This window comes from Dama dama, chromosome 14, assembly GCF_033118175.1.
Source record: "Dama dama isolate Ldn47 chromosome 14, ASM3311817v1, whole genome shotgun sequence".
Lineage (NCBI taxonomy): Eukaryota > Metazoa > Chordata > Mammalia > Artiodactyla > Cervidae > Dama > Dama dama.
Genome location: NC_083694.1, coordinates 42,733,727 through 42,756,325, shown reverse-complemented (window position 1 = coordinate 42,756,325; position 22,599 = coordinate 42,733,727). Strand labels below are relative to the sequence as shown.

At 40.7% G+C, this 22,599-nt stretch overlaps 1 protein-coding gene across 1 annotated transcript in view; it reads left to right on the top strand.

Annotated features, from left to right (window-relative positions):
* Nucleotides 1-22,262, top strand: part of CAMTA1 (calmodulin binding transcription activator 1) — a 965,206-nt gene extending 942,944 nt beyond the window's left edge. Inside the window, exons 19-23 of the mRNA XM_061160492.1 lie at nt 111-182; nt 1,693-1,713; nt 3,295-3,488; nt 4,934-5,008; nt 19,003-22,262. Of these exons, the coding sequence (XP_061016475.1) occupies nt 111-182; nt 1,693-1,713; nt 3,295-3,488; nt 4,934-5,008; nt 19,003-19,066 (426 nt within the window). The 3' untranslated portion in view covers nt 19,067-22,262. The remainder of the gene's footprint in view (nt 1-110; nt 183-1,692; nt 1,714-3,294; nt 3,489-4,933; nt 5,009-19,002) is intronic.
* Nucleotides 22,263-22,599: the final 337 nt, after the last annotated feature.

Here is a 22,599-nt window from a genome sequence, read left to right as displayed (position 1 = left end):
CAGTTCTGAGAAAGTCAATGAAATGAGTGGTCATTCCATGGAAGTCTTGGGAAAGCTGCATTTCTTACACTGTATCATTTTTTTTTTTCTTGCCTTGCTTTCCCTTGAAGGGCCGACCCTTACGGGAGCAGCAGGAAGTGGCGGCAGCTGTCATTCAGCGTTGTTACAGAAAATATAAACAGGTGAGCCAGCTTGTGAATGCGTCCTACCCACACAGCATCCTAACAGGCATGGGGAGTCCTGTGTGATGTTTGGCCGAGAGCACGGCATCCGATGCCTGACCCAAAGACTGGCTTCGAGTCATCTTGGTTAAAGACCGGAGGAAAATGTTCCAAAAGCGGGAAAAAAAGGAAAAACAAACAAAAAAACTGTCTGCAGCTACTGCCACAAAATAATTTTTGTTTGGACTGTTGACCTCTTAGTGGTATCACTTCCTGCAATGTTGGTCTGATATTGGGTCTGAAGTGAGACTCTGTGTGAGTCATTTTGCCTATAAGCTCATTAGTAATTAAAGAGCTTGAGGAGGTTTGGTATGGTGATGGGAGAAGGTAAATGCTGGTTGTTATCATTGACCTTGAATCATACACATCACATAACCTTCAGCCACTTTTCCTTTTTGGCTTCTTCTTACCCAGTGTAAAATGAAGAATTGTAAAAAAATCTCTGAAAATGGAAAGAAGCCCAGAATATCTTACACTGAGCATTCCTTAGTTAAGCGTTGTAAGAGGAGCACCTGAATTACTCTTTCGTTCAGTATTACTGCTTGTGAAATGACCTGCAGGGTCACAGAGCTCCCATCAGACAGGAAGGGAATTGTTCAGAGAACGCCTAATATACCTTAGATCTTTCAGACTCATCATTTCATTTTCTCCTTACAAAAATATCTGAAGTAAACAATTTTATTTCCATTTGGCAGGTGAAGAAGCTGAGACTCAGAGAGATTAAGTAAACATTAGACCTTTCTAACCACCTAGATAGTGATATTAAAAAGTGCCGAATTGCGTTTTGACTGGTTCATACAGTAAAGTTCAGTCCTATTAGTAGAGCCATTTTTTAGGTTGTGCTTTTGGTAGGTCTTACACTTTTGTTTAAGGAATAATAAATGCTGAGGTAGATACCAGCCACACAGAATATCAGGATTCTGTTCTATTATTTCTAAGATTTGTTTGATGCCTCATGTGGATTGCCACTTTCTCAGGTTTCTCTAGGATTAAGCCTTAATTGTGAAGGGAAAGGGGGGAGTGTCTTCAGCTTATAGCCAGTTGAGTTCATGATCCCAGAAAATGAAGGTTTATTGTGTAAACGCTGACACCACAGTCCCTGTTGGGAACCATCCTGGCTTTTGTTTGGCGAGAGAACTTCTTTTTAGCAAGAGCGATACTCAGAATCAGAGTTTCAAGTCTTTGATTACAGCAGGAGTTGATTCCAAAATGTGAGTTTGTTAGTTGTGTTTTTTTTAATCTCCACCCAAAGAAGTGTTGGCTACAACCAGAAAGATGGAAGGCATTTTAAAAAAACATACTGGCAAATATAAGACAAGTATTTTGGAAGATGAAAGGTATGAATATAGTCAGATTGCCTTTTTTTCTTTCTTTCTTTGGTTGGGCATTTCATTGGTTCTGATTCTGGTTTTTCATTTCCTTCTATTCAGCAATCTAACATTAATCTTGTATTTTCTGTTTCTCCCCCAAGCTGACATGGATAGCCTTGAAGGTAATGACACATCCTAGTCCTTTCACAAACCATTCCACCAGAGTCACAAACCTCACACCCATCACCAACCACAAGAAGGGGCCATTAGGATGGCACGGTCATTCAGTAGGCATATCCCCCTCCTCACCCAGCCACCTCACCACAGCACATCTATCCTCTGGGGACCACGTGGTTATGCTGTTGGAGTGGGTTTCAGCAAGCAGTCTTTGGGCATTTTCTTGGCCAGTGTCCCATCTAAGCAATCCATCCAAGATAATTACTGTGAACCCAGTGAGCCACCGAGGAAATTTACCTGCTTCCCATTGTGCTGCGCTGTGTCTGCAAGGTTCTGACCATGCAGAGCATGCAGGCCAAGGTCATGGAGACACTGTGGGATGCAGCGCCCTTGTCTTGAAAGACTTTGGGCCAGATGAAAATGTCAAGTGGATCAGATAAGACTCAAGAGGGTTCTTGGAGCAGGGCCCTATGCCTGGAACCTTTTGAGAAGTCAGTTTTTGCCCCTCACTCTACCTCCTACTTGCAGAGAGAGACTTAGCTTAGGCACAGGGGTGTTCTGAGGAGCACCCTCTCATGGTAAGTTGGCTTCTTGTGAACAGAGCCCTCGCTTGTGACTTCTGGTCCCTGGAGCCAGAGTCTAAGTGGTTAGCAATCTGGACAGAGCCTTTGCTAACATCTGCAGAGCTCTGCGTTTTTCGTGCCTGGCAAGGAAGAGGACTCATTCTCCCTGAGCATGCCTTCGTGCCTCACTTTCCATCTCTGTGGCAGGCTGGCCGGAGGGTGCAGGGACTGGCTCCTAAGTGGTCCCCGGCTCTGGGGCCACCTTCCAGGTTTCATGCTTCACCCCTGTGTTGGTCTGATGAGCATTAATCTTTTGCAGGTTAAAGTGGCTTAAAGGTGTCAGCGTTTCATGATAAGCCTTGTATTTGGGACCTTGTAACTCAGAAATATGTCGTGTGGAACTGCTAGTTAGAAGTCAGATGCTGCCTGCTAAGTGGATTTGTGTTTGACAGGAATTGGGAAGCATCCAAAAAAGATTAATTAAAAATGTTTCCAAATCGGATAGGAAATATTCATCTTCAACATGTAAAGTTTTACTTCCTGGAACTTCCCTGGTGGTCCAGAGATTAAGACTCCACACTGCTAATGCAGGGGGCACGGGTTCAATCCCTGGTTGGGAACTAAGATCCCACCTGCCAAGCAGCTTGGCCAAAGCAAAAAACAAACAAACAAAATCATTAAATTTTAATTCCTAAATATGTTTTTTCAACTCAAGTGTCTCAATTTATTGCTGTTAAAACTTTTTTGCAAGAAGGGTAAGCAGTTTTGATATTTGAGGTGGGGGAAAACACATTTAAAGCAGTGCATTGTCTGAAGGTGACTCTTAAAGTAACATTTTGCCTTTTGGAAAGGTAGGTGGAAAGAAGCCTCATTTGCCTGTTTTATGATGAAAACCAGAACAGAACACGAAAAGAAAGAGAAAAGTAGTTTTCCTTCTTGCCGTCCTCACCCGGGCGGCTCGGAGGACAGCCCGCCTGTGTGGCTCCCCTTGTTACTGCTCTGCTTCTCCTTGTGCCCCCACAGTATGCACTGTACAAAAAGATGACCCAGGCTGCCATCCTGATCCAGAGCAAATTCCGGAGTTACTACGAACAAAAAAAATTCCAGCAGAGCCGGCGTGCCGCTGTGCTGATCCAGAAGTTCTACCGGAGTTATAAGAAGTGTGGCAAGAGACGGCAGGCGCGCCGGACAGCAGTCATCGTACAGCAGAAGCTCAGGTGGGTGGAGATCGGGTGGCAGCCAGGAGAAGCCCGACTCGGGCAAAGGAGTAGCCCCTTGTAGATGTGCGGGTCTGTCAGCACAGGGAGCAAAGCATCCTTCAGTGATTTCCTCCCAGAGCAGTCTAGAGGCTGTGTTACCGTAGTTACACCTGTGCCCTTTGCCCAGTTTGGTCCATTTAGCTCCTTCTGTCTCTCTCCACTCCCTGCCCAATCATTCTGATGCCCCACCAGGTTTTAATTTGTATCAGAACCTGCAAGGACCACAGTTCCTACTCAGAAAGGTGGCACCCTAATATAGTCAACTGGGGCCGCCCAGGTGGCGCAGTAGTAAAGAACCTGCCTGCCAGTGCAGGAGACAAAAGAGATGTGGGTTCGATCCCTGGGTCAGAAAGATCTCCTGGGGGAGGAAATGACAACCCTCTCTAGTATTCCTGCCTGGCGAATCCCATGGACAGAGGAGCCTGGCGGGCTGCAGTCCAGGGGTTGCATAGAGTTGGACAGGACTTAGCACACAGTGCGCGGGTGACACATGAAACCCAAGACCTTGGAAAAGTAAGTAGAGATGAGCTATTCCATTTTGTAGAGAGTCATAAAGAGTTTTAGCACTAGAAAATACCAAAGTTTAGAAAACAATAGCCCAGGGACTTCCTGGTGGTCCAGTAGTTAAAACTTCACCTTCCAATGCAGGGGGTGCGGGTTCGATTCCCTGGTGAGCGAGCTAAGATCCCACATGCCTTACAGCCAAAAAAAAAAAAAAAAAAAACCCATAAAGTAGAAGCAGTAGGGGTAACCAGTTCAATTTGTTGTTGTTCAGTCGCTAAGTTGTGTCCTACTCTTTGTGACTCCATGGGCTGCAGCCCACCCAGCTCCTCTGTCTTTCACTGTCTCTCAGAGTTTGCTCAGGTTCATGCCCATTGAGTTGGTGATGCTATCTATCTCATCCTCTGCTGCCCCCTTCTCCTTTTGCCTTCAATCTTTCCGAGCACCAGCATCTTTTCCAATGAGTCAGCTCTTTGGTTCTTTGTTGAACAAATTCAATAAAGAATTTAAAAATGGTCCACATAAAAAAAAAAAAAAGTCTTAATAGCCCAAAGAGAGAATGAATGTCTTAACTGAGAACAGCCCAAACACAGGCAAATGAGTGTCTAATTCCATTTTCAACAAATCGAGCTTATAAAGACTTGAGGAGTAGTAACAGGATATCTTATTTTCAGTCCTTCCGTTGTCTCCCTTTGAGTGGTGAAAGCATTTGCACTCCCCTCATTCCATCTCTCCCAGTGATGCCCAGACTCAAATCAGTGAGACAGGCTTGTGCTGTTGGATTTGCTACATGAACTGTTGGGTTAAAAGTTCTCTCGCACCACTGACTTGCTTTTAGCTTTCACACACGAAACTTCACAGCACCGTTCTCGTGACAGTAATTCATATTCTGGCTTTTTCAGGAGCAGTTTGCTAACCAAAAAGCAGGACCAGGCTGCTCGAAAAATAATGAGGTTTCTACGCCGTTGTCGCCACAGGTACATTCACCCTCATTTTGACATTTTCGTCATCTAGAAGAATGAAATCACCCACATTGCCTTAACCACTCATAAACTCCTAGGTGAAGCTAACCAACCCCTCGCCCCACAAATAATCAGGCTAAAATGACACCAGGATAACAGAACTCTTTATTTAGGGACAGAGTCGTGAGAACCCTGCTCTCTGTTCCAGACGGTGCTGTGTGTGTATTGAGTCACGGGGATCGTGCCAGTGTTTTTCTGTTTTGGTTCGAGGAGAACTTAGCTGACTAGCTTTTCATTCCAGATTTTTCTTCAGCAGTGTGCTCTTCACTCTAAACCCTTACTGTGCTAATGTGTGTCCAAACAGAAAAGACGAAAGAGTTTCTCTTCTGAAGGAAAGGATGGGAAATCACTAGTACCAAGTTTTCTGATGTAGTTTCCACTGGATAACTTGTGCCCTCTGCTGGTGGTGTCAGGCCTAACACCCTCCATCAACCGATCAATTCCCAGTATTCTGTGACGGGAAACAGGAGAGGTGGTTGGAAGGAAACTGGGCAAGAAAGGACAGGCACCTTGAGAGCTAAACCTTTCACTCTGTTTTCCCGAGCTTGAGATGCCTTGGTGAAGACTGGGTCCTTGACTCAGATTTCAGGGGCCGGTGAACCGCGTGTTTGTTTTCTTTACATGGGTTAATGTTCTGTCCTCACTTCTGTGACACTGGCCATCTGAGCTGTGTTCAGACGACTGTCTACATGGTTTTGTTGTTTTTCCATCCATCAGGAGCCATGCAGTTCACAGACCCAAACTTGAAAGCAAGCTCTTTAATGTCTGATTTCTTCCCATTTAATTGTACCCAGAGCCCAAGCTTTCTGGGTGTAGTGTGACTCCTCAGAGGTTTCACTTTAGTGTTTTTCCTCCTCAAATTGTCTGCTTGCTAACTTTGGCAATATTTTAACTCTGAAACTTACTAGGGGTTAATGGGCTACTTGTGTGCACGTTTACTTATATTAACAAAATAATTTGTTTATATGAACACGGAAGGGAAAGTGGACAGAGCTACACAGGCACAGTAATAATTAAAAGGAACATTCTTTAGGATATATACAGTGCTCTCTAGCCAGGATTGCTGCCAGGGCAGCTGAGGCACTTTTACCATATTCCTCTGCAGTGCATTTGCTCTCCACCTGCGGTGATGGGGGTTCTCCCCATAATTAGCTAAGTGATGAGACATCCCATATCAATGCTCTGAAATAGCAAGTCTTGTTAGAAAATGCATATAAAAATATGGGGCAGGACCAGGACATAATGAAAGGAATTCTCCAGGCCTTACCAAAATCAGTCTCTTCCTTATGATTTAGTCACACCTGCCTTAGAGGACTTGCAGCCAAATCAAGGAGTTGCTCTTCCTTTGGTGACAATACCAGGGCCTTCCCTGTGCCTTTTTCCATGCATGTTCACAGTCTTCTCCCTTCTTCCTCTTCCTCCCGCAAAACAAAAAGCCCAGGAGGATTCTCCCCAGCACCACTGAGTCTGTGGTTAACACTCTCCCAGCAGATTTGATCTTCAAGAAAAAACCCCTCAACATTGCTCCTCCTTAAGCCACATCAGACAAATATGTTCTCAAGTTGAATTCTCCTTGGTTCTTCTGTATCCTCGAACTTTGAAAATATCCATACGTAATGCCTCTTGGGCTTCCAGTTGGTTCAGGGGTAAACAATCCTCCTGCCAACGCAGGAGATGCGGGTTCACTTTCTGGGTCGGGAAGATCCCCTAGAGGAGGACATGGCTACCCACTCCAGTATTCGTGCCTGGAGAATCCCTTGGACGGAGGAGCCTCGTGGGCTACACGGGGTCGCAAAGACTAGGACACGACTGAGCTACTGAACAACCAGTGCCTCCTTGGTGAATGTGAGCAAAGCTGTTCAATACAGTCCTATTTTCTTCTTCTATTTTTTTTGGCCTCAACCTACTATGTTTTCATTGGGTGAATTGAGAGGATAAGAACTTATAAATGCCCAAAAGTCTGCTTCATATAGGAGCCTGGGTGAAGGAATGGTTTCAGTCATGTTTTTAAGAGTTCTCCTTTTTCAGACTGGTAGAGAAGCATTTCATGAGGATTTTGTCTTTCTTCAGCCTTTATTTTTTTTTTACCAGGAATAACCTCATGAAGCTAAGAAGATTTGTTATGAAGAGAGTATCAGATTCTGGGTCTGAATTTCTGTTCAGTATTTGGGATTAAACAATGACCTCTCTTGGCTCTTTTTTTTTTTTTTTCACTTGCCCCTTGATATTCCAGATGTTAGAAAAAATGTGCAGGCAAATTGGAGTAACCTTTGTCTACTAGGCATGGTCAGTATTCACTTTCCATGCCTATATAGTCAATGAAGGAACTTGAAGAAATCCTAAAAATCTATCCTGGAAGTTTGAACTCACTTCCCCTAGAATAAGTGTCACTTTGTTGCTGTTCCATCCAGGATACTGAATATTATCTTAAGAGAGACTATCATCTGTATTGTCCCTTAGAAGCATTAAAACAGGAAATCTCCTATGATGCCCTCTCAGAAAAGGTAGGTAGGAAGTGGCATTGGGAGTCAGCAAGTGTCCCATTTCTTAAGGATTTTACCAAGTCATGTGACCTCAACATTTTTAGACCGAAAAATAAATTGGTGACTTTCCTACATGCTCATTTCACATCTCCCACCACCACTCTCCTCTTCTTTCTTTCCAGAAAAAAAAAAGGAACTACTTTATAGTCTTTTTTTGGTTGTTGTTGAAATAAAGCTATTTATAAGATTTCTGTTGTGACCCTCACATGCTAATAGCTCTTTGGTGTTGTTTTACTGTCTAAAGCCCCCTGGTGGACCATAGGCTGTACAAAAGGGTGAGTGTAGCTGCCTGCTAGCCAGTTTATCTTTACCTTCCATTTTCAATATTTTGCTTTTTGCTTGCTTGCATGGGGCTGCAGCCTAGGTATGCCAGTAAAGTTTCACATCCATTTCGAATGAAATAAGATAAAAACTAACCCTGACTACTAACACTGCTACTTTATACAACAGGAGAACAGTCACATACAGACATACATAGATGCATGAGCAGGTGAAAGGCCCTGAAGCCACGCTAGCACTTGGTGGGAGAAGCCTTCCGTATGAAAAAGGTGGCTGGTGGGACACGTTTAAATCTAAACAAGGCTGCACTAGAAGGAAATCTTTAAGCAAGTGGTAATTGGTGATGAAAATAATCTACATGAAATTCAACTACTTCTGTGTGGAAATTTCTAAAGCAAGAAGGCTTGCTAGGTGATACTGACGTTTTTCTTTTAACTCATCTGTTTCCTATTTAGAGTTACATAGTTTCATTTTCTAACTCTTCCTTTCCTAGTGCTAGGAGGTAAGTCAGTACCCAGAGCCAAGTCAATACCCAGAGCTGCGCTTCCTGAACCGGCCCAGTACGTTCATTATCCAAAAGGGAGTGAACCCGACTTCCAACATTTAATGACAGTGCTGAAGAATGACAGGGTGGTGTGAAGTGTCTGAAACCTGTACATTCTATATTACAGTCCCGAGTGGATGTTCCAAGAAAATGTGTGTTTTAAAGAAATGAAGCGGTAGTTCAGTGGACCGTGTGAGTGTCAGTGAGATTTTTAGAATCTGATGCTCATTTGTAAGTATGCACAGACATGACTATAACAAGTCTTTGCTGTTATTGTTCAGTCACTAAATCATGTCCAACTCTTTGTGATCCCATGAACTGCAGCATGCCAGGCTTCCCTGTCCTTTACTATCTCCTGGAGTTTGCTCAAACACATCTTAAGTTATAATAAAGGATGTAGTGGGCAGAAAACAGTTTTTTACAAGCCAGAAATTGAATTCACTATAATCAGACTTGAATTTAGGTTAACTAGACAACTTTTGTCCTAGAGATAGTCTTAAGATGCATTTAAAAATCTAACATGGCAGAAAAATAAAGTAAAATAAAACATGGCAGTTACCTCTATCAAGTCAACTACATCCAACGTCCTCCCTTCTTACCTTATGCTAACACTGTATTTAATCATTTGCAAGATTTCTGAGAAAAGATCGTGCTTCAGAAATTCCCAACCTTCTAATGTCTTTGGAGATGTTATTTCCCATATAACCACATTTGTGTTGATGCTAATATTTATTCATTATATTTTAATCCAAAGATTCAAAGGCCTTTTAATTAAAAGGCCAGGTAATAAACGTCTATTGCAGTATAGCAGTTCCCCTTATCCATGGGGGACACATGCCACGACCCCGATGGATGCCTAGTGGATGGGTAGTACCAGACCCTAAACATACATACATGTATATGCTATGTTTTCGCCTATACTGACAGGCAGTTTACATATACAGCATGGGTGTGCTGGACAAAAGGGTGATCCAAGTCCCAGGCAGGACCAAGATTTTACCACACTACTCAGACAGCACACAATTTAAAACTCATGAATTGTTTATTTCTGGAGTTTTCCACTTAATATTTTCAGACCACAGTTGACCTGTGGGCCGCTAAAACCTTGGAAAGCAAAACCACGGATAAGGAGAGGATCACTGTATCTAGTTCCGCCATCGAAGCATCAGAACAGCCACAGACAGTCCCATCAATGGAGAGTCGTGGCTGTATTCCAATAAAACTTTATTACACACATTTGCATTGGGCTGGATTTGGTCCACAGGCTGTAGTTTGCTGACCTAGGGTGACAGGAGAATTGAGTTCTTATACGTTCTTCCTACATCAAGATCCCAGGTGGCTCAGTGGTAAAGAATCTGCCTGCCAATGCAGGAGACTTGGGTTCAGTCCCTGGGTCAGGAAGATCTCCTGGAAAAGTGAATGGCGACCCATTCCAGTATTCTTGCCTGGAGAGTCCCATGGACAGAGGAACCTGGCAGGCTATAGTCCATGGGGTCACGAAGAGTTGGACACAACTGGATAACTAATATATATATGTGTGTGTATATATATATATTAGATATCCCTGTAAAAAGTTGACACTGAAGGAGAAATTAGTTTTTAAAAATGTAAAGCAGCTACACGCCATTGTAAATTTAACTAGTCAGAGCTCTCTAGAATTAGGCAGCTGCTTGCAGTTGAATTATTTCAGGTCCCACGTGATGGAGCCAGCTCAGAGATTTGAGCAGATTTCTCTGTGTTTGAAATACAAGAGAAAAATGGGACACAAATCTCCATTTCTCTCTTTTTCTATTCCCTTTCACTCTCTGCATACATAGATAATATCTCTTTCCATTAAAAAAAGAAAAAAAAAAAACCTCCCAAGAGAACAGATGCATGCCCTAGTATTCAATTTAATTATAAGTGTAGTATCTTGCATGTTCTGTGCAATTTATATAGTTCGCTGCAAGGATCCAACAGTTTAGTGAAAGCAGTTGCTTATGCACTTTGGAAGCTTGTTAGGGTCTGGTATGTTAATGATCCTTTTTAAGAGTACATTTTCTAGCAGTGCTTTTCCATGCCAACCAGAGCCCCCACCTTCATTTCCTGAACGCCTGTTGCATTCTGCTGTGAGTTCCTAAAACTCCTCCTCATGCATGAAAACTTGGAATTTCATAATACCCCCATCCCTCTCAAGTCTTAGGGGGCTGGAGAGAGAGGAACTGAGAAGCTTTCATGTTCCCTCCAACATGGTTATTTTTCTCTGACATATGAATTCCCAGGTGACTCAGTGGTAAAGAAACTGTCTGCAATGCAGGAGACGCAGGTTCAATCCCTGGGTCAGGAACATCCCCAGGAGAAGGAAATGGTGAACTACTCCAGTATTCTTGCCTGAGAAATCCCATGGACAGAGGAGCCTGGTGGGCTTCAGTCCATGGGGTCACAAAAGAGTCTGACAGGACTGAGCAACTAAACAAGTTCGTTCCCTTGAACCGAGGAACAGCTTATCTGTGTCTTGTCTAATTCCCAGTAGGATCTTGTGTCCTCTGTCCACTGGAGAAGTCGGGATGGCCCTTCCTCTGAGTCCCTGGATTAAAGTGGCCCGTGGAAGGCAGGGCTTTCTCTGAGGAGGGTTTATATTCCTGGAATTTATGTTAAAGAAGATAATATACTTACTAATGTATAAAGTAGACCATAGTTAAGGCATTTAAGGTTTACGTATTCAGAGATAATAATTTGAAAAGTGAAAGAATGAAATTTCATGGTATAGTGTATATAAAAGGCAATTTGACCCCCAACTCCTAAGTTAATGAAGGAGAAAGATAATATAAAGGGAAGTGATGTCAGCCATCAGAATTGGGAGCCAGTAAGCTAATTCCAGCAGCTGAGCAATCAGAAAATACCCATTCAAATTATCAGTCTTGGGGAAAGCTAAGAAAAAGCACCAAATGGTCTTCACTGAATCGAGCTCATTTTCACTTAAGTCTTTCCTCCAGACTTCACCCCTAATTTATCCAGTAATTTAAAATGGAGTCATCCAAATCCTAATGCCGTCAGAGGAATTTGTTTTGTCTTAGACACAATAACTATCTTTTTGAGAAAGCATTAAACACAGACATTTGAGTCAACAGTTTTAATTATTATTTTCCTAGTTCTTTGAGGTGTGATACAACTTCAGTAAATGGCTGAAGGATTGCTAAGCTTGAAGAAATTTTTTAGTGCACAGGCTGAAAATAATTCTGCATTCCAGTTGGATTTTGAGTGTCTCGAACAGGGTGTTATTCAGTGTTACAGCAGAAAACCGGGATGCTTCAGATGAAAAAGAAGATAGAAAACAGCTGAATTACCTAACAGGTTTATTCTCAAGGTATTGAGACTAAAATAGAAATTGCCTTAGACAAATTTCTTCTTTCCCTGATGAGATCAGATTTCTGCAAGAGAGCCTTATAACCTGTTATAGTCCCTGCAGGTATTGTAAACAGCAGGACTCCCGGTATTGAAATAACTAATTTCTTATAAATTGCTGGCCTAGCTACCCATATTCGATAAAGGTGGGTGAAACCATGCAACTGGAAGGAAAAGAGCCCTGGTTGGAGGAAGAAGAAATAACACTTTCTGATCACAGATTTTTAAACAACAGGTTTTCTATTTGACAGCTGAGTTTCCAAACACTTAACCAAATGCTGCTAGTTATCTTGGTAAGTAGTGTTGACAGCACAGATTCTTGAGAGCAGTCGAGCCAAATATCTGCAGTGGGTCGCTAGCAAGTTCTGCAGGTCACACATAGATTTGTGTGTGGTTCTCTCCATTTCGTCCAAAGGGAAGCTCTCTAACAATGCCTGCGAGTGAGCTGTTTAATTGAGGAAAGTAACAGAGTCTGTCAGCAACTCGGATGTCTCACTTCTCTAGTTAAACATGGCGTTAGGTGAATTTCCAAGTGGCCCAGTCGGCTCAGGGAGGAGTGAGAGATGAAGGTGGGACGTGGCATCTCATTAAAATCTCCAAAGTAATTCTGTCTTACTTGCCTCTTTTAGGAAATGAATCTTTTGGGAACACAGTGGTGTGTGTTACATTGCAGACAACATGCTCTGTGTTGTTCTTATTGGGCCTCTCTGTCTTTTTCATTTTGCAATCCAAATGAGGTATCCGGAAAATGGCAAGACCTCTCTTTTCCTAAACCCCCCCACGAGCTATTGCAGCTCTCAGAACAACAGGTAACTAAGCAGAAAGCCGCCTCTGGCTGCCCTGTACATTTCTGACGTCCAGCATTGCAAGAATATACCTGCCGAGATCCACTGACTCATGACACATTTCCCTGGCTGAGCATCACCAAGTAGATGTAATGAAGCCGCTTTGCCTAATGCTTTACCCATGGAGCCATTGTTTGCTACGAGTTTCTGAAGCAGGCCTACTTCATTTATCCATAAATGATCATGGGACGTCTGATGGACAGAAACCCCGTGGGCTTCTGCTGGCTTTCAATGCTGTTGCTTTTCTTCCTCACTTCAGTGCATTACAGTGCAACGCGGTTTGGGTTGAGACTGAAGCAATACCCTAAAGTGATTATTTTTCAGCCTAGAATGTTTGGGGGGTAATCTCAGGGTTGTCTTTAATTTTAATAGCTGGATGGTCACAGGCCAAAGTCTTACTCTTCTAATTACTGTATAAGTCCAAGCCAGTAACACGAGGACCATTTCCCAAGTTATGGGTGCAAAGTTCAGATATGTGGTCCTGGCAGCTCTCCTTAGAGTAGCAATCTCCTTGTACCTGCAGAAGCTACAGTTTCTATTTGTATGGTTGTATTCACAATCTCAAGGAAGACTGCTTTGCCTGTCTTCCATGCAAGGGAATTCAGAAGTAAGTGTAATTATCACAGGCCTTGTTTTTTTAACATGGACATTATTAGATTCTTTTCTTTCCTCAACCTGAATGAGTCTAACACCTGTAATTCTTTAAGAGAACACAAAACTTAGTAACCCTTAGTTGAGTTTGTGTAACATAATGTAACCAAAGGTTATTGGACATCTGTCTTCTCAGTTCTGTAGACATGGTGACTTGGACATCTGTATTCTCAGTTCTGTAGACGTGATGACTTGAACATCTGTACTGTCAGTTCTGTAGACGTGATGACTTGGACATCTGTATTCTCAGTTCTGTATTTGTGGTGACATGGACATCTGTATTCTCAGTTCTGTAGATGGGGCAACTTGGATGTCTGTATTCTCAGTTCTGTAGACATGGTGACTTGGACATCTGTATTCTCAGTTCTGTATGTGATGACTTGGGCATCTGTATTCTCATTTATGTAGATATAGTGACTTGGACATCTGTATTCTTAATTCTGTAGATGGGGTGACTTGGACATCTGTATTCTTAGTTCTGTATGTGGTGACTTGGACATCTGTATTCTCAGTTCTGTAGATGTGGTGACTTGGACATCTGTATTCTCAGTTCTGTAGATGGGGTAACTTGAATGTCTCTATTTTCAGTTCTGTATGTGATGACTTGGGCATCTGTATTCTCAGTTCTGTAGACGTGGTGACTTGGACATCTGTATTCTCAGTTCTGTAGATGGGGTAACTTGGACATCTGTATACTCAGTTCTGTATGTGATGACTTGGATATCTGAATTCTCAGTTCTGTAGATGGGGCAACTTGGATGTCTGTATTCTCAGTTCTGTATGTGATGACTTGGGCATCTGTATTCTCAGTTCTGTAGACGTGGTGACTTGGACATCTGTATTCTCAGTTCTGTAGATGGGGTAACTTGGACATCTGTATACTCAGTTCTGTATGTGATGACTTGGGCATCTGTATTCTCAGTTCTGTAGACGTGGTGACTTGGACATCTGTATTCTCAGTTCTGTAGATGGGGTAACTTGGATGTCTGTATTCTCAGTTCTGTAGACATGGTGACTTGGACATCTGTATTCTCAGTTCTGTAGATGGGGCAACTTGGATGTCTGTATTCTCAGTTCTATATGTGATGACTTGAGCATCTGTATTCTCAGTTCTGTAGACGTGACGACTTGGACATCTGTATTCTCAGTTCTGGATTTGTGGTGACATGGACATCAATGGGGTAACTTGGATGTCTGTATTCTCAGTTCTGTATGTGATGACTTGGTCATCTGTATTCTCAGTTCTATAGACGTGATGACTTGAGCATCTGTATTCTCAGTTCTGTAGATGTGGTGACTTGGACCTCTGTATTCTCAGTTCTTTATGTGATGACTTGGGCATCTGTATTCTCAGTTCTGTAGATGTGACTTGGACATCTGTATTCTCAGTTCTGTAGATGTCGTGACTTGGGCATGTGTTTTCTCAGTTCTATAAATGTGGTGACTTGCATATCTGTATTCTCAGTTCTGTAGCCGTGATGACTACAGTTACTGAAATTTCAAGTATACTTCCAATTTCAAAAATTCTGCTCTACATTTGCCAAGTTTTCACACTGAAAAGAAGCTCACAATATAGGCAGGATCAATAAAACTAGCTCCATCAATTGATTTTGGTTTTGGTCTATAAAAATGATCTTTTTCCCCTCCACTGAATTTTTCAGTTGTTCTTTAATGTCACGTAACTACAATATTTGTAAGACACAGTAGTTGTAACTGATGGATAGAAAAATATAAGTCTTTTTTATAAAATGACAAGCAGAAATCATTATTATGAAGGAAACACATACTCATTGTAGTACATTCTGGAAATACAAATAAGCAAGGGATATCACCCAGAGATAATAATTGTTAAACTTTTATTGTACATCCTTTTCATGGTAGAAGTATTTTCAATTAACCTGTGCCTTTTAGTTCACATCTTGAATGAGTGAGACAAGGCAGACACAAATTTCTGTGACTATTCGAAATACTCTGGTTTGAAACATCTAACTCTTAGAATTTATTAAAAATCCTCACATCAGAAGTTGTTCTCATTCACTTCAGTGGATATAAGTGTTTTCTGTTTTTCTTTGGGAGTCAGCCTAACATTCAAACATACTTTATCCAATTGACATTTGATTTAAAGCAAAACAAAACAAAAAATTAGGCACCATTGTCTTACCCTAATAACCTACCCTTGAGTCACATAAACCTCCATTTATGATCTCAGTAGAGCAGACTGTAAAAGCCAATTCCAGGGGTATGTTAGCAATCAATATGCTCAAGAAATTGGAGAATGAGGCTAATAGTCCTCGGCTGCCCTCATTCTTATACCCATTCTTTTACGTTTCAGATCTGCTTCAGATCCATGTGTACGTTTTACATGGAGCTATTTTTTCACTCTAAAACACTGTAATAAAATCAACACATGGTTTTATAAAGGATGGCATCTTAGAATTGAGAAAAGGGAATTGTCATCAGTTTCAACAATGTATTCACCTCATGCCACAGGAAATTTCTAAATGCCTGTTTTCTGTACAGACTTTTGGAAAAGACAAGAATTGTGTTTAAAAATTTATTTTTTGTTGCTGTTGTCCTTAGATACTGTTTGAGGCATCAGAGTGGAGGAGTGAAGCCAGATAAATCTGGCTTCAAGTCGCCATTCTGCCATTTGTTAACCTTCTTTCCTTTCATACAACACTCCTTCTGCCATTTGTTAACTATTATGTATAATTTTGAGTAGGCTGCTCAATTCTGCAAATCTCAGTTCTCCATTTACAAATTGGAGAAGATGGTGAGGTTGTGAGGACTAAATAAGGTAACACACACAAAGGAACCCATCAAGCGACTGGAACAGGCATTCTCTTCCTTTTTTGCTAATTTCTCCTTTAACAACTTCCTTTTAAAAAATGCCTTTGCCATTTAATTCGTTTTGATGTTTTGTATTTATAATGCGAGCAGACTGTGAAAACTGTACCTTGAAACTAAAAACTGAATTCTCCACCGGAATTCAGTAGTTCAGAAAGCCTAGAAAATATATCTGGAAATAGGAATGTCTCATTTTTCCTAAGTTGATAATTGTGGTCATTCTGTGTGTGGACATGCAACTCTCTTTAACTTAATGGTGTGTGAAGTCAGCACTAGTTTTATAGCACCATATTTACATTGTAACTTTAAAAACTTAGTTGACACTTTAATTAGCTCGAAAAGAAACTAGCAAAAAAAAAGCCGCAGAAACAAATGTGACCATTTTAACTTAAAAAAGTTTGCAGTATACCCACATGACCGACTGATTACAGATTTTTGGTATGAACATTTGTTATAAAACATTTCTGGTCTATAATTCACATTCCTTTTTAGTTCATCCCAATGATGAACTTAAGATTTGTAAACTGGGACTTCCCTGGTGGTCCAGTGATAAAGGACCCAAGCCTGACTCTGCACTTGATTGCAGGGAACCTGGGTTCGATCCCTGGTCAGGAAGCCTAGATCCCACATGTTGGGCGGCGTGGCCAAAAAATAAAAATATAAAAATAAAAACTTGAACACTTTACTTAAAACAAAAAGATTTGTAAAGCCTTCCTGTTCCCACTAGAGACATGGTGAATGGAGATCTTTGTGTTTATGCTCTCAGGTTTTGAGTTCAGAGCTCTTTCAATCCTAGACGTCTCACCAGTGATGGAGTTTCTGTTGCACATTTGTGAATGAGTTCTGTGCTAGTGCAGAAGTCAGGGGTCGTATCTGAAGTAGCATGCACATTGCAGTAATTCAGCAAGGAGGTCTGCACAAGGCCGGGTACATTGCATGCCCAGAAGGAAAGGTGGCATCGGTGCATGCCTTGCATTCTTCCAGCCAGAGGACTGTTAGTATAGATATTGCATGTTTAAAAATTGAACACAGAATATGGCATGTTTCAATTTTTAAAAAGCCATTTATTTATCAAGTATGCATGTCCAAAATTAGGGACCTATAATGATGTGCATTTTTGTACTGCAGTATGACCCACAGTACCCCAAAATTTAATAATCCATAATGTACTTAATCGTAAAGTTCAAGTGATACCTGGATGCAGTTGTGAATACAGCAGGGTATTCTAAGTGTACCTGTTAAGAAAGAAGGCTTTCATAGTTTCAAAGATATACTGTTTGAGCAAACTGGGCTTGGTATATTTAGTAAATAAATCAGACAAAGAAGTACATTTTCAAACATTATAATTCTTTTTGGTGATGATAAAATGACAAAGCTTTTTTTCTGAAAGAGAGCATCTTCTCTTTGAAGAGGTCATATCAACTTGACAGAATACTCAGAAATGATTCTGCTTGGAGGTGGTAAATATAATTTTTTTCAATCGCTATTATAGCACACGTGCCATTTCATTGAATGCCAACCTCAGTAGAGCCATAACTTATTACTGGTTTTTCAAAATGTTTTCTTTCCACTCGAGTGTTCTCTAGAAAGGGAACTGACAGTCACCTTAAAATAAAATTTAAACTTATCCATATAACTTGAGATAACAGGAGAGGCCCTTCTCTTAGAGAATGAGAAAACGGTATTTGGGAATTGGCTCTGCACAGGACCATATTGGGAAAACAAATCAAATTTTTTTTCTTGTCATACTATTGAGGTAGAATGTATGTGTCTAGAGAAACTGCCGCTGCTGTGTGGCTAAGATCATCCTCTCACACCCGTTCTTAGTAAACAAATGTTACCACATGGCATACAGTGCTGCCAGCAATCTATGACTTAACACAGCGCACACTGACTTCAGAAGTTAGATCCTAAAGTCACACTTGCCTTTGACCAATCCAGTAGTCAGGCAAGCTCTTAGTTATCTGACAATAAAGAGAAATATATTCTTTAGCTTAGAACCTCTTTCCCAGGTCCCCATTTGCATCAGGTGGCCATATTCATTCAAAAGCCAAGGCAAATTTTTATATTAAAAAATTTCAACTGAAAGCAGTCATCAACAAATAATTTGCTGTGAACTTTCCCTGACTCTATTTATAGCAACTTAAATTTGTTTACCACAACACATTTGATAAACAGAATGAAGTACCTTGTTGGTATTGCACCCTGGTGCTGTCTACCCAGGGGCAAGGTGGGGCAGGGGCGGGGGGGGGGGGGGGGGGGGGAGGGCGCAGGGAAGTGACCCAAACATCTTTCAAAGCTACAATGTGGAATGGGAGGAAAGTAAGCAATTCTGAAAATCAGAAAGACTGAATAATACCTGGGCCAAAAAAGAGTTGTGCAGGGGAGCCCATCAGGTTCAAGATAGCTCAGGATCTTGATTCTGTGAGCAAAGCAAGAACTCATGCCCTAGAAATATCAAAAGCTAATGAACAAATGTGTGTGCAGTCTCCCTAGCTTGCATCCTGTGGAATCACAGGGCATTCATGGGGGTCGACCAGGCTAAAAAGAGTTATTTGATCAATTAACTTTTTCTAGAAGGAGCACGTTATTGTTAGACTTGATTTAATGCTTTCAACTTTGGTTTTGCTTTATGTTTAGAGCTCTTGATATAGAGGAGAGTTTCAGGAAGGCTGCAGTCTTCCTCTTGAATATTTTCCCCAACAATTTCACAGGAGTTTCCTTAGCCATCAGTCCTCAGAAGGGTTTTTGTCTTGGCTTTTCACTTCCTGGGGAAATGGCCACACCCTTTCCTTTATCTGGTGACAATTTCACTCTATAGTTATCACCTGGTATTTTGTTTTGTTTCTCTTCCAGAGTGAAAGAATTGAAAAAGGCCAAGGAACTTGAAGACATACAACAGCATCCCTTAGCAATGTGACACTGCTTTTCAGACTGTTTTCATTTCTGTTTTTAGCAGAGACATGCAACAACACGCACATGCACACACACACACATACACACACATAATCCCTCTGCAGTTTTGGGGAGATCAGCTGCAGGATTTTAACAGGAATGTTTTGGTCATTGCATTTGCACTTTCATGGACAACTTTTAATTTGATCAGCAAGACATCTTGGAACTCAATCTTCTGTTGGATCATGGGCAAACAAGACACCACGAGGAATCGAAAGAGGCTTTCCTCCTCTTAGGAAGAAGCCGTCTTCCTTCTCACATAGGGCTGTATTCAAACATCGTGTGGAACTGTACAAATATTTATACCAAAAATATAGATAAGAAAAGGTGGGGATGCACTAGCAACGAAGAGAATGCTGTTCCTGCACCTGTCGGTTATTTCCAAGAAGCTGAATTTTGGGGATTGATTCTCAGTGGAGGGCTTAGATCTTACAAATCTTTATTGGGTCCGTGTGTTCTCATTTCCTTCACTGTGTTTATTTGATCTTAATTTGTTTGTCTGTTTGTGTTTCAATCTCTACAGCACACTTAATGCAACTTTTAAAAATCTGCAGGTTTTTAGTGTTTTGTGGAAGTTTGCAGAGGGGGCGGGTGCGTGGTACACGGGTAATGCATGGGAAGTGATGAGGAACAGCGTACAGTTTAAATTTATTTTCTTGTCCCCACCACCTCCCAAGAACCTGCGAGGAGAGTCATCATCTTATCCCTTTTCTCATGTTCAGCACTTTAATTTTTTTGCCTTACTTTCTTGTGCAATGAGAATTACTTAGAGAGTTGGTAAAGCATGTAGCTTTTTTTAGTAGCCTTGGAAACTGTAGTCATTCTAAGGAATCATGAACCTTGCCTGGACATTTGCCACCTAAAAGATCAGTGTGGTGCTGCGTTCTGGCCAGTAAATTCCATATTTTTGGCTATATCTCATCCAACCTGAGCAGTTTCTGTGTATATATAGAAGGTAGAAATGGAAAGTGAGAAAATATTTGAAAGGGATTATATTAATTGCTAAATATTTTATTCACAAAGGTCAATAACATGGCAAGATAAAATTATTTGTATAGTTTTGTCTGAATGAGCGAGAAAAAAAATTGTGGATGTATTGTTTGTATATATTGTATATATTAAAACAAAGAGATATGTGCATGAAATCAAGAAAAAAGAAATGAAAAAAGCAAAGCATTAGTGGCTATGGTCTGTAAAATGAAAAAAAAAAACTTTATTTCACTATAAGAGTACTTTATTTTAAATGTTCTTTAGAAGAACATTTTGCTAAAGCATGACTAAACTGCAAAAAAAAAAAAAAAAGAGCTACTGTATTAAGACTTAGGAAAAAAGGCAGAGTAACATTACTTAAAAAAGGATATGTTTACATTTAATTTTGGCTACCAGGAGTTTATTTTATTTTATTTAAAAGATTTTTTTGCCAATGGTGCCAAGTAATGTGAATGCTGATATTGCTTAAGAAAATTAAGTTACTTTTGCTAAACAGATAATCATTAAGATGAATCAGTATATAGCTTAACACCATCCACTCACTCCAACAAAGAACACTTAGAATGGTCAAAACATGACAAAAGAAATAGGATGAAAAATAGAAAAATATCTCACGTTTTCATATCTCCTGCTGGAAATCAGAAAATGTAATGAAAATTGCACACAAAATAACTACAAATTAAAAGGATGCAAACTGGTCTCGTAGGAATGTCATGGTATATTACTATTTCCACATAATGAGGAGCCAAAGAAATCTGATGCTTTTTAACAATTCAACTACTAATGTTAAATTGAGAGAATCAAGTTCGCACTTGCTGATGCCAGTTTAAAATTCCCAGGTTAAGTTTCAGGATCAGTTGGTGTAAAGCTGAGAGAATAGTTTTGGTATTTTTTTTTTTCCCTTGGTTCTGGCTGCCAACTGTAAGTGAAAACTCAAGGCTTGTTGTGAAGCCTAAAAATATTCACAAATCAGCTTTTAAACTGGTGTCTTAGAAGGAAGGTAGATACAAAAAGTTGTGGTAACAACTGGGGTCAGTGCTCTTGGTGCCTTTTCTATAATTGTACTTGTTTTTTAATTACTTCCTTTCACTGCCAACCTCGAATTACTGTACAGTATATGTCTTACTGCTTGTGATCAGCTTTGACAACGGTGACAGCCCCACAGCTAGCAGCCACCTGTACATTTGTAAACTGACCTGACTCAATTTTGTTTTTAAATGTGTGGGTTTTGTTGCAACTGTTGCAGTTCCCCCAAATACCCATTATTTTCCCACAATTTGACCTACAGGAGGACACTGAGTAATTTACAAACACACAATTGCATTCATCAATGGGAAGAGAATGTGAAAGCCAGCTCTTTCAGAATATCCTTCAGTAATACTGAATTTAGGTACGTTTATTCCATTGTGGTACAAATAGCCGATCTTTTGACAGGAGTAATGACCTCAGTGGATTTGCTTTAACCCTCACTTTTTTTTTTTTTTTTTAATGTCTCACATGCTACATTATTAGCTGAGTAAGCTAGATAATCTGGAAGATAAAAGATTGACATAGAGTTAGGAGCGTTCTTACGGAGAGGATAGAAGTAGGTTCAAAACCTACCAGTGTCATCTACCAGTACAACTGTGAATCCCAGGTGAGGTACAAATGCACTTCCACTGAAATGAAACATTTTTGACCGCTTTTTCTTGGTTGTGAATCTTACTTTCGAATATAAGATGATAGGTAAGCGCAGCTTTCTTGGATAATCTGAATTCCCAAGTGCCAGGAGTAGGATTTCATTATAAAATTAATAGCTAATCTTATTCTGTCTCCTGATGATTTAATTGCTACACTTGTTACCCATTTGAAATCAGCTGTACTGTGTGAACGAAATCGAGACAATAACTCGAACCCCTCTCTGGCTGCACGGTCGCTTATGGCAGTTCCACACAGTAGTTGGCGCCCAATGGGGGGTCCCTGAGACTTGCATGTAAAACTAGTCTAGATGTCTTCTTTTTTGTAAGTTTTATTTTTGTAATTGTGCATGTAAAGCATCATTGAATCAATGGATCTGTTGAAGAACTCAGCTGCTGGAAACCATGCAAAATGTTTTGAATTGCCCTTAAAATATGGAAAATGTTTTCTGAATGCTTTATATTCTTTCTGCTGTAAATTAAAAATGAAGAAAATTTCCCCATACTATGTGTGTGTTGCTTTAACTTCACCTGATACTGAAATCCAAGGTGATCAGCAGGTTTTAAACCTTACAAAATCATTTCAAATAGTTCCTTCTTGATGCAGTGTTTTGACATGGAATGCTACATAGTTTCAGGTCTGTCCAGGAAAGAGAACATTTCTTGATAGAGCCACTGTTCCTAGAACACTTGCTTGTCCACTGTTGGATTCAAGGAGGATCTCAAAGAGCTTTAGATTATGTGTATATTACATCTATCAATATTCACTGTCCTTGAGTTATTGATATACCTTCTCAGGCACCTCTCAGCCTAAGTGTACTTATGGGAAAGA